General features: G+C 39.3%; 1 protein-coding gene across 3 annotated transcripts in view; it reads right to left on the reverse strand.

Annotated features, from left to right (window-relative positions):
• GRIP1 (glutamate receptor interacting protein 1) overlaps positions 1-17243 on the reverse strand; it is a 110735-nt gene that overhangs the window by 20971 nt on the left and 72521 nt on the right. For 2 of the 3 annotated variants that reach the window (XM_008589761.1, XM_008589764.1), the window contains 4 exons: positions 9527-9683; positions 8566-8677; positions 8383-8427; positions 3665-3898 (listed from right to left, as the gene is read on the reverse strand). In XM_008589761.1, coding sequence (XP_008587983.1) covers positions 3665-3898; positions 8383-8427; positions 8566-8677; positions 9527-9683 — 548 coding nt within the window. The remainder of the gene's footprint in view (positions 1-3664; positions 3899-8382; positions 8428-8565; positions 8678-9526; positions 9684-17243) is intronic. The other variant, XM_008589762.1, reaches the window with a different exon arrangement.

Below are 17243 nucleotides of genomic sequence, written 5' to 3' on the forward strand. Positions count from 1 at the left end.
CGCACTAAGTCCCGAATCACTCCAGCTCCGACTTCCTCCCACTTACACACAGCAAAAAAAGAAGTGAGGCTACATTTCTTTGTTCTCAAGTGTCTGGAATGATGATCAGCTTTTTAGCTTCAGGAATGAATGTGAACAACCTGAAGGAAGGCCTGCCAAGACCCTGGGAGAGCTGCAGACACAGCAGATGGGAAAGGAAAGGGAACTATTTAGCTTGGGACTTTCTGGAGGTCTGAAGGAAGAGAAAGAAATGGGCAGAAAATGAGGTGCAAACTATGGAGGCCAAGAAACTGCAAGATAAGCCAGTACTTTATTCTTTCTGTATAAAGATAATGCTAGTAACCCATCCTGAGGAGATGGAGTGGTTTTTGCTTTTTCTTTCTTCCTTACCCATTCATTCATATTATCTTGATTCAACTTCCAGTAAAAATAATAAGATGTTGCAGGTGCTGGCCTGGGCATGAACAGAACCACCACTTGTTCTCATGGATAGAGCTCTAACCAAGCGGCAAAAAGCCTCTGGAAATACGGCAACGGGAAAAGAGCACCCAGCACGTTTAGAAAGTGTGGTACATATGTCACCCAGCCTCTCCACTCTGGCCTTTTCAGCCCCCTGGGAATTCCTTCACTAGGTCCATTTGGGAAAGTTGCCAAGAGGGCTTAGTAGACTGCAAACCAGCCCTTGTTCTGATTGCCAACCTGTGCACTCTGTCTTGGGGTATCCTCAACTTGAGGAAGTGATGTCTAGCCCCCTCTCCATGCCACCACCCTAAAAGTGTGCCTTTTCCTAATTTTCACAAAGGCTTAGTACAGCCTAGTAGCACCCCAGTCAGTGGGAAGATAACTCAATTTCATCCACAAGTCACCGTGCTTTTTCATGATGTCAGGAAATGTTTCAGTGTTCAAAAGATAACCACATGCAAGACACAAGCACAATTACCCATCTTTGAGTAAGTAGCTTTTCTAATGACCATTTCTCCTTCAAAACTGGAGGGTTTGCTAAGCAACACACATTTTGGATGGCCTATCAAAGTAACTGGATTCACTTAGAAAAAATCTAGGGGGGCCGAGCCCGTGGCACACTCGGGAAAGTGTGGCGCTGGGAGCGCAGCGATGCTCCCGCTGCGGGTTCGGATCCTATATAGGAATGGCCGGTGCGCTTGCGCGGTGTGGGCGACACCACACCAAGGGTTGATCCCCTTACCGGTCACGAAAAAAGACAAAAAGAAAAGAAAAGATCTAGGGCCCTCCCGTGGCTCACTTGGGAGAGTGTGGTGCTGATAACACCAAGGCCACGGGTCCGGATCCCTATATGGGGATGGCCGTTTAGCTCACTTGGGAGAGTGTGGTGCTGACAACACCAGGTCAACGGTTAAGGTCCCCTTACCTGGTCATCTTTAAAAAAAAAAAAAAAGAAAAGATTCTGGTGATGTGAGTATAAACCACTCCAAGAATTCCATAGTAAAAGGCCACAGGTTCCTCTGCTACATCTTCATTTAGCTAGATCATTTTAGGGGGCTTAAGATATTCAGGACACCACTTATTTTTGAGAGTCTTATTTTGTTGGGGACCAATTCAGAGAAAAAGTGAAGCTGCATGGGATATGCACTTATTGCCACCATTTAGGAGAAAGGACTGAAGTGAAGCAAAAAAAAAGCATCAATTTATTAGGTCAACCTGGCCCCCCTGTGTCTATGATCCTGTGGCTTTCCACTTCACACACCGCCACACAAATGTTTGAACCAGCCCATCCACTGCCACTCATTATGCTGGTAAGTGCATGGTCCTTTCTTCCTTTTCTTTTTAACAAGTTCTATTTTTTAGCAGAGCCACTTTTTTTAAACCTCAGCTGTAACAACTTGCACATCCAATTCACCATCATTATCCCTGCCAAATGTTTTCACTGCAGTAGGGATGGGGAGACAGGTATCCTTTCTCTTTGGGGAAGAAGGAGGGTGGCTTACTAAGCATGCTCTCTCTGCCTGAGCAGTAGAGTTTTAGAGAAGTGGGGAAGGCAGTGTTGCTACACACCTGAGGGAATCAGGAGGGGCCAACCCTCTTGGTATAGCAGAATTAGCACTGAAGATGCAGCTTCTGCAATTTAACCAGCACAGGTGTTCTTACAGCCTAAAGGTGTGTACCATTAGTGAAGGAGGATATCTGACTACCAAGGAGACTCATCAATTCAGGGTAACTGGGTAAATAAGCTAACTTGTGGCTGGAGCTAAACCTGGGTCCTCATCCTAAAATGTCAGAAACATCTTTGCTTTTCTGCAAGTCTGTAATTACTCCTAATGTATAGGGCTCCATTTCTAGGCTCTGGTCAGGTTGGGATATTTGGATTCCCTCCATGCACCACAACCTTTGACATCCCTTTGCACATGTTTTTTTGGTGTGTGCTTGGAATGCCTTCCCATCTTCTACCTTCCTCTGCATAGTCAACACCTGCTTCCAGGAAGCCTTTCCTGTCCCCTACATAGTAGGTTAGGGTTCACCCTCTGTACCCCAAGGCTGCACAGGCTTTCCTCTATCATTGTGCCTATCCCATTATCTTCCCGCTGCTTGCCAGACTGTCTTTCACTAGACCAGGTGCTCCCTGGGGATTTGCAATAAATCCCTTGAGTGAATGAATGCTCAGTACATGTATTAAATGAATATATGAATGAGTGGTGAAAGAATGAAGCTGGGATTGAAACACAAAGTTCAGAACCTAACTTCCCACACTGTCCTCTCCTTCACCGTATCTTTTGTCAGCTGCAAAACAAAGTGCTAGATTTCATAGTGTGATTAGGGAAATAAAAACCTTTAGAGAAAAAAGTGAATAGCTGGCCCGCTATCTCCTTTCCATCTGATATTTATTTGCTCTTCTGGGCAAGACAAATAACTAATCTCAAGTGAATAGATTAACTACAGAGGAGGTCTCGGTTCTCATAAAAAAGGGGGTGGGATTATTACTATTTTATACATCCTTATGTGTTAACAAAAAAGAAAATACTAGCTCTAGAAAAGAAAACTAGAGACACCTTCCCATCACTGCTCTCCTTGGCCCAGGGTTCTGCAAACACTGTCACTTACATATGCCTTGTCTAAACTCTGCCAGCAACTCCAGAGTTCAGCTGTGTATGCAAATAGCAAGTTTTGTTTCATGAAGTAAAGTGAGGCAACTATCATAGTCAGAGATGGAACAAAACCAGGGCTTACCCTGTCCTGGCCCAAGACGTCTAACCTATGTCTTGAAGAGAATTTCATGTCTTCTGAATAATGTAAACATCTACTATAAGTCTGTAATCTGAATTGCCTTTTCAGTGATGCTGTGAGCGTATGACATTTAGAAAATCCTTCCCCCCAGCCAATGAGGTTGGAATAATAGACTAATTCATCAAAGCTCCATGTGACACTGGAGCCTCAAATTTTTGTGAGATTTTGTCCATAATACATTTTGATAAATGCATTGCTTGAAAGCCAGTTTTCCCTGCTTCCAGGATAACCTCATATGGATCATGTATTGAGAACAAAGTCTCTGAAGAGCTACCTTTAAGCTCTGCTGGCTTTCCTTGGCTAAGCCTGTGGGAGAATGCCATTACCTTGCCTGTATCAGGGCAGTCACACTTTGCAGAACGGCTTCTAAATGTGACCCTAGAGAAAGAGAAGGAAGCTCACTGACCTTGTGCAGCTCCACAGGAGTTGGGGACATGACCTCCTTTATTTCTTGTTTCATTTTCCTCAGGGTCACAGACTTCCTGCCCACATCTGAGGGCAAGGTGTTGCTCCGAGTTGTCTGGCTATAATGTGGCCGAGAGCTGCTCCGTTCCTGGAAGCTGGCCTGTCGCCCCAGCTGACTTCGAGGTGCTGGAGCCTCATGATTTAAACTCATTGTGCTCCCCGACATGATTGTTGCCTGTGGCATTGACAATTTTCAGAAACAATTAAGCCACGGACAAAGGAAAGGGTTTGCTTGTTCAACATTAAGCACATTTGTCCTGCCCAGTCAAAATACAGTCTCTTCAGGGCATAACCAAAGGCTGGAGAATGGACATATGAATTGAACTATGAAAGTCTGGAAAATGCTTTGCGAGTGACATTTATAATGCACATCTCAAATCCAATTTAAGTACTTAAGCCATTGAGTTTATTTAATCAAATACCACCCCTGGCAGTTTTGAGGCAAATTGAAAAGCTCTAACATTTGCTTACTGCAAACTACATTTTAAGCATTAACTTTCCACTGAGTGGATTCTAACAGATGAAATTCATGAGGCCACCTTCAGTATATCCAATAGAAATGAACTAAGAACTTCTCCATGGGCACCAACCTGCCTCTACTTGCCGCACTGCCTCTAGCTCAAGGGGAGCTAACAATTGACTGAAATGGGATTACTGATACGAAGGCAAGGGCTTCTCTCCAAGCTTCCTGCCAGGCACTGCGTACTGTCCTTCCTTTGGCCAACTGGCCTGCCCCAGAAGCTTGCAGACCAGGTAGGCCTCCACATCATTTGGTATACATCAGTGTTTCTTCAAAATATTCTTAGTGTAAGATCCTCAGAGAGGTTAGAAAATGATCATTTTTTATGTTACTAGATTCAATTCTTAGCTCAAAAGCTGTGAGATTTGCGTTGGATTTCACCAGTGAATTGGCAACTTTGTTCAGTTTCAAGTACAAGTATGTTCCTTGCATAATACACAAGCAATGGCAAGATTAGATCCCAAAGATCACTGAGTCTCATAATAGGGACAACGATTTGAAACCAGTGACAGTTAGGGGATGTTCATTTCTTATAGTTGGAGGATGATAAAATTCAGAACATATGCCTGTAGCCAGCTCTGTAGTCATAGACATGATGGTTATATGAAGATAAACTGGCATCAGTAAGTCTGTCTGAAACCACAGGAACAGAAAACAAGTTCCATATGCCGTGTGACTGGCTACAGTATGGCCTAGTTGTTTATATTAATACCGATGCTAAAAGCAACAGAAGGTTCATTTGTTGAATCCTTTGAATTTATTCACTGCTTTAATCCTCACAACAACTCTATGAGGTAGGCACTGTTCTCTCTCCTAATTTACAGGTGGGGAGACTGAGGCACAAAGAGGCTGACCTACACAAAGTCACACATATAATAAATGAGCAGAGGACACTTTATAAAACTATTGATCAGGAAAGAACACTGCAAAGTGAGTAGAGCTTTAATTTGTCATCTCTATAAGACTCCATAATTCTAAAATTCTCCTAGTGTTCAGCTATATACACACTACTAACAAGAGCTGGATAACAGCCAAGTGTCGGCACACAGGTACATATATCTAATGACTGCTGGAAAAACAAAACAGATCAAGTACCAGTTATCTTACTTATCAGTTATCTTACTGATAATTTTTTTTGTCCCTCACTGATAATTTTGGAAAAGAAAATTATAACTGCAAAAAAAGAATACTTGCTGATCATTGAGCATTAATGCACGCTAAGTCCCATATGTATTGTACATAGATTTTCATTTAATACTTAAGTAACCCTATATGGTAGATATTATAATTATTATACTTCCCCATTTCAGTTAAGGAAAGGGATGCCTGGATAAGTTAAGCAACTTACGCAAGAGTCAGTGCTTAGGACCCTAGCGATTTAACTCCAGAACCTGTGGTCTTCAATACGTGGCAGCATTGTTTCTCAGTCAAGTGTAAGGTCGAACCACACACAATTTACTTTTTAGTGGGTAAAAAGACCCCTAATATTTAAACTCGTGTGGTTTATCCATATTATGATTTATTTCAGATAAATACTCTTAAGTTTATTGAAACCTTTCCATTATTAGCTTTGTTGTTGTCATGGGACATCCTTTATTTTATGGCACTTATAATATATCATTTCTGTGTTTAATCTGCTGTAACTGACACCATCCAATAATTGTTTTCTTGCTGTGGTGACCATCCACCTATTATTTTTACCTACTTAGACTAGTTATTTGCTTTGTTAACATCTATTTTTTATATTCATTTTTCATGGGACCAGAAAGAAACATGTAAGTGAAATGCTTAATCATTCCATCTAGAAGACAACAGTTCTGCTTTGATGAGTCTAGGCTGCCATAGAACAAGAGACAAATTGTTTTAGAAAAGGTTCTGATAGAAGAAAGGAGACATTATCGATAGTTCTTTAGTTCAAGTTTTCAAAATATGGTTTGATTACTTTGTTTAAAGTGAACTTCAAGTGAATTAGTAGCATCTAAGCAGAAATATAAAAATTAAAACACAAATATAAAAACTAAAATAAAAAGTTAAAAGATAATTATTTAAAATTACCTAGGATTTGCTTTGGCTTCAAAAGTATTCATTTGCCACATTTCATAATTATATGTTCTTTTTAAGGCAACTTAGAGTTCTCTATCTGACACTTAGTTTAACCTTCTTCCTATATTATAGCAAACAAAAAATAGATAAGGGAATGTTCATTAACCAAGAAATGGCAAAATAGTAATAGTTTTATTAAAATCAAATATTTGAGTGCCATATTCTTTGTTATGTGCCATATAAGCATTAGCTCATTATAATCCCCATATTTTATAGAAGAAATATCTGGTAAGAGAAGTTAAACACTTGCCAAAGTCTTAATTAAATTTTTTTCCTTTGTTAAAGCTATAAATTTTTCAGCGCCAATGCTGAACTAAATTATTGCTTGCAATAGGGAAAATGATTAGTGAATTAATTTTCATTTTCATTTCAATTGAAATCATTTTTCATCTTAGGAAATCTACATTTATTAGTTAGAGTGTGCTTTAACTTTCAATATTAGATGTAAATTTACTATGTCGCAATCTAGCACCAACAATATTTTTTTTGCATAACATTTCTAATCAAGGGGATAGGGTTCATTTAAGCTAATAAGTGAATACTTATATTTTTTGTGATAACAGTTTAAATATGACTGTAATTTATTAATTGGTCAATCATTCTCCTAGTTGAGAATTTTAATTTCTCTTTGGCTTATGAATTCAACCTATTTCCTTTCTGAATTTGTTATTTCAAGGGCCAGACCTGCCTAGAGCTACGTTAGAGCAAATTCATAGGCTGTTGCAATATAACCTTTATGCTGATGGATGTTGTTTTCATGAGATAACTCAATTTCTGGGTGAAAAGATAACCTCATCGTATTACCTTTTACATTACCTTATTTTTACCTGATGTAAAAAGAAGCTATTAGTAGAACAGCTTTTTCTTCAAAAGAGAAATATCAAAATGCATGATGGAAAAGGCATATGAGCCAAAACATGCTTTCAAAAGCAGGGGTATGTTTAAGAATTGTAAATTGTGCTCATTATTCAATTTGGGCTGCCTTCACTGATCACTGTAGATACAGGAGATGGTAAAAGTTTAAATAAGCCATCTGATACTTAAGCATTCTGCTCTTTTTGAAAGTTGTATAAAAAGGAATCAATGGCTGACATCTTAATTCATTTAAATCTTATAGGATTATCCACGTCCAGGTCCTTTAACTGTGCTCTGAAGCTGAAATTCATGCCAGGTAATACCACAAAGTTTACAAATTCAAACTAATATTTTTTCTTTACAATTCTCTTTGCAAGTTCACAAACATTAGAATCACATAAAATATCCACACATGCAATCGAGAAGCAAAATAACATAAAGATGAGTAATCATTTTAGAATTGCAAGAGTTTCACCCAGTTATGCCATTCACATTCCTTATGGTGACTTGGGACCTCATACGATATCAAAATAAAAATGAGACTTTTGCCACTTTATTTTTTACAGCTCAGAAAATTTAAAAGAACATAAAAGGAAACAGCCCAGGACTTCCCAGACTAAAGTGTGAATACCATCAGCAACTTTATAGCTTTGATTAAAGAACTCACCAGGAGTTCAGCTATTACATTCCATCTCGCTTCTCCTCAAATTCACACAAAGTTAATATGTAATCAGGATTTGCAATTAACAGCAAAGGACTATCTCATATTTTGGCTGCTTATCAAATAGACTGGCCTTTTTTACCAGCTGCATTGTCATCTACTTTAAGGGCAAAACAAAATAAAATGAAATTTCCTCTTATGTTCCTGTTAACGATCAAATTAATTTCTAGGCCAGGTACAAATGAAAACATGCCAAAGAAACCTTTCTAAAGCAACTAAGAGAATGGGATGCACCACTGCTGGGAGACTTAGCTGGCTCCTTAGCGATTCGGTGGGGAAGAGGTACAGTCAGGGTTAGCAGGGAGCGATGGCAGAAGCCACAAGTCAGTAAGCTCAGGGGGTGGAAACAGGGAAAGAAATATTTTCAACTGCATTGAATAAAATCAAATTGCTGTCCAGAAGGCAAGGGGGCAGGGAAGGCAACTTCACAAGCAAAAATATAAACATAAAGGGTAGCTACCAAGAGAGTCATGTTTCTCAAAGGCACACGCCTGTCAGCTTTCTCCTGTGGAAAGGGGTTAAAGCTTTTAAATGACCTGGTGTGATAAATGCAAACTTAAAAGGACCAAAAAAAAAAAAAAAAAGAAAAAGAAAAAAAAATGAATGTAGAAACAACAAAAATAAGCAGCAGGAGCGAGGCTACCTCAAGTTCTCTCAGAATTCCTGATTGTCCGCAGGTTTCTAAATCTTCCAGCGCTTGAGACCAGAAGTTCTCCTCCTGCTCGGCTTCCACATTGTCAGGAGCCCCTGCAAAGCTGTCGCCAAGACTTAGTCTGAGTTAAGAACTTGCCAAACATATATTTTTTTTCTGTAACCAGAATCTCTCTCCTTCATCTCACACAAAAGATAGAGATTCACTTTGGATCTGGCTTTCTTCTAACTGTGGCCTCCAAGTCAAGTCAGCCCCAACTTAAGGATGCTTTAGGAAATGCAAAGGGTCGTGAAATGGGAAAGGCTGGTCTGTGGTCTTACTAACTGATTTTCAGACTATTCATGGCTACTGCTGAATAAGCTGCATCAACGTGGCCCTATTGGAATGGACTGGAACATAGGAACAAATGTCAGCTTCTATCTCCGCAGGGACAGAGAAATCAAATTTTTCTTTAAGAGATAAAAATGTGTTTTCCCCACTAATTATAAAGATCATTATAAATAATTAAATGCTATCAGTTTTTATAAATTTCCTTGAAATATTTTGGTAAAGACCAAAATGCTAAAATAGATTTCTTTGCTAAAAATATGGGCTCCTAGGTGTATCTTAAAAAAAAAAAAATACAACAATGTGCAACTGACTTTTAAAAGGAAGGAGAGGGAGCTAGTTGTTGCAGAGTGAGAACATGGATTACAGAAGCAAATTTTCTCCAAGTGCTACTATTTTTGTCATTAGGGGAAACCTTGCTCTTGCCCTGTTGTGGGGTGGCGTCCAGGTTACCACTGGTCAGACACAGGTTTTAGAATCTGGCCACATGGCCAACATGGATGATTATGGTGGCTTCAAGAAGCCAATGCTAACACTATGTGCCCCTGGAAATAGACAAGTTCAAATCTCACCCAAATGACCACACAGTCATGTTGGACAGGGCTACATTGAATGAAAACCTTACCCACTGGCTGTGGACCGCTCCCAGTCTTCATTACTCAGCCCAACATCTGGGTAAGTCTGGCTTCGAGGCTTAGTGACCGGGGACAAGCTGCCTCTCTGTTTTGAGCTCCTCCAGTCATAGGTGTTGAAATTGTATCCTGAGGCCTGAAAACCAGTGCCTAAAACATAATCGAGGTGTTAGGGTGGGCGTGAGGATTCCCATTCCACTGAGAAATGACATTGTTACCCAGTAGAGGGGTCCAACAAGAACTGCAACAACAATGACAATAGGGAACACACATTGTGTGCTTATCATGCACTCAGGACTTCACAAAGTACTTTATTAGTATCGCCGTATTTATTCTTCATAACCATCTCTGAAGGTAGGTACTCCAATTATTTGTGTTTTACACATGCAGATACTAAAAGCTTAGAACAGGGGTTTCAAGCACCTAAGACCACTTGCAAACTTTCCTTGGGGTTCAAGCCATAATTCTCATTTTTTTTTCTTTTCTCTTTTCGTTTTTTTCTTTTTCTCAAGCCATAATTTTCAGAGGCTGAGTTCCATATATACTTCTTCCCTATGCTGACCTAGCTGAGAAAGTTCCTGGAGTGTGAGGTCTGCCTCTCTCTCACCTCCCCTTTCACAATTGTTCTGCCACTTTACAGAGGAAAGACCATTTCTCATCCATGTCAAACCTCTGAAGGTGGACGGCCTTGGGATATAAAACTCCCAGGCACCAAATCAAGGGATAATTTGAGAAAGCCTTGCTCCTATGAGTACGTCTCTCGGGAGCAGGACCTTATTTCAACCAGGCACAAACTCAAGGCAAGGCTTTCCCCCTTCCTCTCATCTACCTCTCTCTCTGTCTCTTAGAACTAGAATTCAGAAGCATGATGCATGTCAGGGTTAGTAGGTTGGCGTGCTATTATGTTTATTTGAATTGCAAAATGAAGACTGACTTTTTTCTGACAGGGATTTAAATCTGATTAGCTTGACGGGTGAGACAGTGAGGCATGGCTTTGGCACTTGGGTTATAAAACAAACATTTTCCACAATTGTGAGCTAGAGCTGTGGCTCCAAATTTTGACAGATATATTTAAAGCATATTTATAACCAACTGGAAATTATAGTCTTTTCAAGTATTTAAATTTGGGGAGAAAAAAAATTAGACAACTTGAAGTGTGTGATGGTGTATGCAGTTTTTAAAACTTCTTTTGGGGGTTCAAGTGGAAGAACAGGGGATGTCTGACTCATCACCTTGCTGTCATCATCACATACTGCTTCAGGCTGTGACTTGTGTGTGTGTGTTTTTTTTTTTTTTGTGTGTGTGTGTGTGTTTACACACGTGCACTGGGTTGCAATATAAAACATACTCCCCACTGTGTTTAAATCACTTTATATAGCAAACAGGCCTAGACCCCCATTTACACATACAATTAAATGGCCTGATCACATATTCTTTCTCCATGACCTCTCTCCTTCCTCTTCCCCATTCACTTTCCCTCCACTTCCATTGGATCCTATCATGCCATCCTTGCTACTAGTTAGACCCCAGGGAAAACAGGATGTCCAAAGGATAATGCTGTCTGATCAAAAGGATTTGGTCTCAAGAACCCAGGGCAATACCTAGTGTCACATAATGGAAATACTCCGTAAACCTTCTGTTTTAGGACAGCAAGGATTAGAAGTCCTTGGGGCAGAGGAAATATTTACAGTCCAATATCTCATTCTCTATTTTTTTTTTTTTTCTTAGATAACTGCAGAAGTGTGGCTAGCCATTTGGGAAGAAGTCTTATGTGATGAATGTGCAGTTTTCTGTCAAAAATGTTGAATTAAGGAAACACACATAAATCTTTTTTTGAAGGGGAGTGACTGGGTAACACTGAATTTCACCCTGGCTTCCTCTGATGGGCTGGCCATTTTTTCCTTCCAAACCAAACAAATCAACCCCAAATACATGATGTCTCACTTCTCGTGATACAAAATGGGTTAGGGAAAGCCTGTACCTCACTTTCCTTAAGTGGCTTTAAACTTTCTAAGAGCCAAATGCTAATTGGTGGTGTCCTCCTGGGGTGTCTTTTTCTGATAAGTAATAACGCATATTCCCTGGTTCCCTGGGGAAATTCCAACATGTTTTAGACTGGGCAGATTAACCTTCTGATTTTCTTTCGAATTGTTGTTTGTGGGTAGTTCTTTGCCACTTAGGCAAGAGCACAGGGATGGGCTTGAGCAGATGTGAAGCACCCTTACTAGGGAAATGCCAACCTTGGAAGGCATGTGTTGTGTATCTATAACAAGGATGCCTTGGACCGTCTGGTTAGCTCAGTTGGTTAGAGAGTGGTGCTGATAACATCAGGGTCTGGGGTTTGATCCCTGTACCAGCCAGCCGCCAAGTGAACAAACAAACAAACAAAAAACATGCAAAAATGCCTTGTCTCAATAAGCACTATTAAATGATTATAGCACTGAGAACATACATTGGGGAAAAGACTGCCTCTTTAATACATGGTGCTGGGAAAACTGGACATCCATATCTAGAAGGATGAAATTAGACCCATACCTGTCACCAGATACCAAAATCAACTCAAAATGTATTAAAGACTTAAATATAAAACCATAAAACTCCTAAAAGAAAACATACGGGAAACACTTCAGGAAATAGGACTGGGCAAAGACTTTATGAGAAAGACCCCAAAAGCACAGGCAGTAAAAATAAAAAAATAAACAAATGGGAATATATCAAACTAAAAAGCTTCTGCACAGCAAAGGAAACAATCAACAGAGTGAAGAGACAGCCTGCAGAATGGGAGAAAATATTTGCAAACTATGCATCTGACAAGGGATTAATATCCAGAATATACAACGAACTCAACAATTTAACAATAAAAAACAAGTAACCTAATTTAAAAATGAGCAAAGGAGGTGAACAGACATTTCACAAAGGAAGATATACAAATGGCCAACAGAAATATGAAAAAGTGCTCAACATCACTAAACGTCAAGGAAATGCAAATCAAAACCACACTGAGATATCATCTCAACCCAGTTAGACTGGCTACTACAAAAAAGACAGAGAATAACAAATGCTGGTGAGGATGCAGAGAAAGGGGAACCACTGTTGGTGGGACTTTAAATTAGTGCAGCCACTATGGAAAACAGTGTGGAGGTTCCTTAAACAACTATAGGTAGGACTACCATATGATCCAGCAATCCTGCTGCTGGGTATATACCCAAAGGAATGGGAATGCACTCCCATGTTTATCGCAGCTCTATTTACAATAGCCAAGAATTGGAACCAACCTAAATGTCCATTGATGGATGACTGGATAAGGAAAATGTGGTATATATACACAATGGAATACTACTCTGCCATAAAAAAAAAAATGAATTCTGCCAATCATAGCAACATGGATGAACTTGGAGAAAATTATGTTAAGTGAAATAAGGTGGGCGCAGAAAGAGAACCACCACATCCTCACTCATAAGTGGGAGCTAAAAAGTAAACAAATAAAGAAAAAAAGGAAGAAAGATACAACAATCACAATAAGTTGTTGAACTTTCAAAAGGAGAGAACAGAACTGAGGTTATCAGATGTGGGAAAGGGAGAGGGGCTGGTGGTGAGGCTAGCGAGAAATTGGGAAAGGGTCACAAAGAATGATTACATTGTGTGATAATGAATATACTAATTATCTTGCTTTGATCAGCACATATTGTACACAGGTATTAATATTAAACTTTATTCCATAAATATGTATAACCGATTATGTTTCAATTAAAAAAAAAGAACAGAAAAAAAAAGATTATTGCATTACAGCAAAGCAGACAATGAAAAAAGGATAAGAATCAAATCTCTTTGGGTGAGGCTTAAAGTCAGAAGATCTGGGTGTGGACCCAGCTTTTCTCTAATCCACAGTATGCTGACCCAGTGATTAAAGGAAGAAAATATTTAGGGTCAAATCCCAACTCTGTCACCAAGTTGATAAGAGAATTAAGAAGAATATAGGTAAGCACTTATGAAAATGCCTATAATACATTGAGGTCTTAATGATCATAGATGTCCATTGTTGTTATTTACTAAGCCATTCAATCTCTCAAGATCTGTTTCCTTATCTATAAAGTAGGGAGTTTAGGAGAGGAGTTAAGTCACAGTGTTATTAATGCAGTAAACATTTGAGTACCTCGTTAAGTATCAGATAATGTATGAGGAAAATGCAAAGATAAATAAAATTAGGTTCCTGTCATCAAAAACTGCACAGTTTGGTATCTGTGTGGGAGAAAGAGGAGGAGAAACAGGCATAGAAGGTGAGAGTTCTAGAAACATGTGAAATTGCTATCCTTTAGTCTGAATGTATTGATATGGAAGAAGAGACCTGTTTGGGGTTGGAACATCGTTCATGATGGGTGCTGAAGGAAAGATGACATAGAAGCTTGGAACTAGAAGGAAAGTCACTTAATAGGTAGAAGTGTTGGAGCGAGACAGTGTTGGGTAAGCAGAAGAGGGAGCTGATAAAGGTGCAGTCACGGTAAACACGCGCCCCATCCTCAAATCCATCAGTGGGTTTCTGCTCTACTCCCAAGAAGGGAAAAGTATACCAGAAATATTCTGGTCCCTTTTGCCACCTGTACATATTCTTCTCCATAGGAGAAATGACTTAACATAATTATTGAGTATTAGAAAAAAACACTGAGCCCCTGCACGCAACCCCTTCTTGGCTTTGTCTGGACTCATTCCCTCCACTGTTGCTGTGCTGTGTGGTAAGTAGCCCAGAGTCCTGCTCTTGGGGCTCTCTGAGCTTGATGGAGGCAGGGAGGCCAAAACTGGGCAGTTAGTTGACTGTGGCAGGCTATTAGTTGTCCATTAGAACATCTATTCTTCCCTCTGTTCTTAGGTCCAGAATACTAGTTTTGGGGAGGACATATTACTTCTCAGACTAAAACTGTATTTCTTAGCTTCTGTCAAAGCTAGGTGTAACTCGTGCTCGCTTCAGCCACACACACACTAAAATTGGAACGACACAGAGATCAGCATGGCCCCTGTGCAAGGATGACATGCAAATTCATGATGTGTTCTATATTTTTTCACTGACCCACAAGGAAGCCAGTGAGAGATTAACCAGCACAGCTAGCCTCTCTTTTTCCTTTTTAAGTAAATATTGAGTCTGATTTTGTTAAAAAAAAAAAAAGCGAGGTGTAACTAACTCTGAGAAACATTCTGGCCAATGACATGACCAAAGGGACTTCTGAGATTGCTCCTTACAATCCTCATTCCTGCTGCCAGGAATGCAAATAAAATAGATGGCGCCACAGTAACTGTCTTGGACCATGAAGTGATTCCAAGGATGAAAGCCAAGTGGTAAGCATAATAGAGCAGAAATATTTAGGAGCATGGGTCCCTGATGACACTCGAGTTACATACCAGACCCAAAATGCCTACTACTTTATAAGTCACTGTATAGTTAGGGTTTTCAGTTCTATTCAGCTGAACGAAATCCAACTGACTGGTAATTTGTTGAGTTATGGTTTGTTCTGTGGATCTGACTTCTCCATCATTAATTCCCAATGTCTACACTTGGATTAGGGGCAGAAAAATAATAATCCGGATTCTGACTGCAGGACCAATCCAACTTTTCTAGCAAAAAATAAAATAAAATGCTGATATTTTAATCCATAGCTAACTCCAGTTTCTATTTCCAATGAACTTGTAATTGATAAAGGAACGGGTAGATTAACATATCAAAACACCTAGAGCTATCTAGGTACCAAGGATCAAAGCTTGGTTAGAGAAGAGATCAGGGTGTGTGGACTAAAGGGTACTGCAAGGAACTGTCGGAAAAAGATGAAGTAGTTGGGGACTAGATTACAAAGAACTCTGGGTTTTAAACTAAGGATGTGCCTTTATCCCATCACAATGGAGAACCATCAACAGAGGGTTTTTTTTGTTTGTTTTAGGGAGTGGCATGACTAGATAGGGTCTCTCTAAAGATCATTGATAGAAATGTGAAATGATAAGAGGCTCAAAGTAAGAAGGTAAGTGAGGAGATATTGCAGGTCTGATGGAGGTTTTATAACAAAGGCGGTGGCAATGGAGAGCCATCAGAGGCAGTAAACTAGTAGAAGAAGGAAGATATCCGAGTCCTGAGGACACCATGAGGCTACCTGCCTGCTCCAGGCTCTGTACCACATGGGGAGAAAAGTAAATCCCTATCTTGTTTAAATGCTATCATTTGGATTTTTGTTTATATGTAGCACAACTCAGTCCCTAATTGATGCAGGTAAATGATGATGCCATGATTTAAAACAGGGAATATTTGAGGAGAATTAGGTTTGGATAAAAGGCAAGCCGGTTGCCATAGCTAAGAGGAAGTTAAGGGCCTTGAGGAACATTCCTTTATACCAGGAATCAAACTTAGAGCCAGAGAAAGAATGGAATAAATGAGGCAGCCCAGGTATAAGAAAAATCAACTGCCAGAAATATAATTAAAATTTGTTTTTACTGAATGATGGTGTAAGCACATGAAATTAAAATACATATCTATTATTGGAAACCACATTTTAAATTAAAAATTGATAAAAGAAACAAATTGAAAAATCATTTAAAAATATATATGTCCTAACTAATTACACTTTTGATTTAGAAATCAAAACTTTTCTCTTCTTTTTTCTTTCTTTTGTATCTGGATTTCAGTGTCTGGTCTTATACTTTGTATCATACTGTGAGGCATAAAATTCAGTCCAGATTTCATTTCCTGAGAGCAATGTTTAGTTTTGTTTATTTGCATGATAAAGATAGGTCTTCAGAAATGTAGGTACTTCTGAAAATGGATGGAATCTTGATACGATGATTTTTATTTTTATGGTAACTACATTTTAGATGTTTTAAAAATTCTGATACTCCATTGTAATATTTGGTTTCTGTACTAATGCAGATCAATATTTTCTATCTGTAGCTCTTAATTCACACTCAGCATTAATTTAGAAATGTGAACTGAATGATTTTCGTTCATATTCATAAAGTTTGGAATTCAATCTTCAACTCCACAATTTTGCGACTGTAGCTCTTGCCGTTATTTTCTTTCTTTCTTTTTTTTTTTTTCCTTTTTATTATTTCATTTTTGGAAGCCAATTTTAGTACAGGAAAGTGAGCCAGATAATTCCCTGCCAAATTTGTTTCCTGAAGACCCAATTTTATTAAGAATGAGAAAACCAAATCATACATTTATATAACTATTTGTAATTGTTCTTGCCAAGAAATATGAGGGTGCTTCAAAAAGTACATGGCAAAATTGGATTGAAAGATAATATGACTCTTTCCATCAACTTTTTGAAGTATTCTTATATTCAAAGTGTTTAGATGAGATTATGGTTTTAAAATGGCCATGCAAAGATGGTTCTGCCTTCTCTCAGAAATCACCTCAAAACAAAAAGCTATGATAAATAACACAATACAAATCCCATCTTACACTAGAATATTTCTGCAATCTCACACCACAGTACATAAGAAAAGTTGCTAAACTCAGTGGAAGTCAAATGAGGAATGGGGGTGGCAAAGATGGGGGTGGAGGTGGTAAGAGGCGGAGAGAAGACACCTATGTCTGGAGATTTCAGAGAGGGCTCAATCTGCCAAAGCAGTGCATGTGGCGCAACACAAAACAAGAATGGCTTGTTTGGAACAAGAGAACACATTGCATGGGCCAGTGGCAGGAAGGGCCCTGGACCGCCTTTGGCACCAGGAGAA

The sequence above is a fragment of the Galeopterus variegatus genome, unplaced genomic scaffold (genome assembly GCF_000696425.1).
Source record: "Galeopterus variegatus unplaced genomic scaffold, G_variegatus-3.0.2 Scaffold5641, whole genome shotgun sequence".
Lineage (NCBI taxonomy): Eukaryota > Metazoa > Chordata > Mammalia > Dermoptera > Cynocephalidae > Galeopterus > Galeopterus variegatus.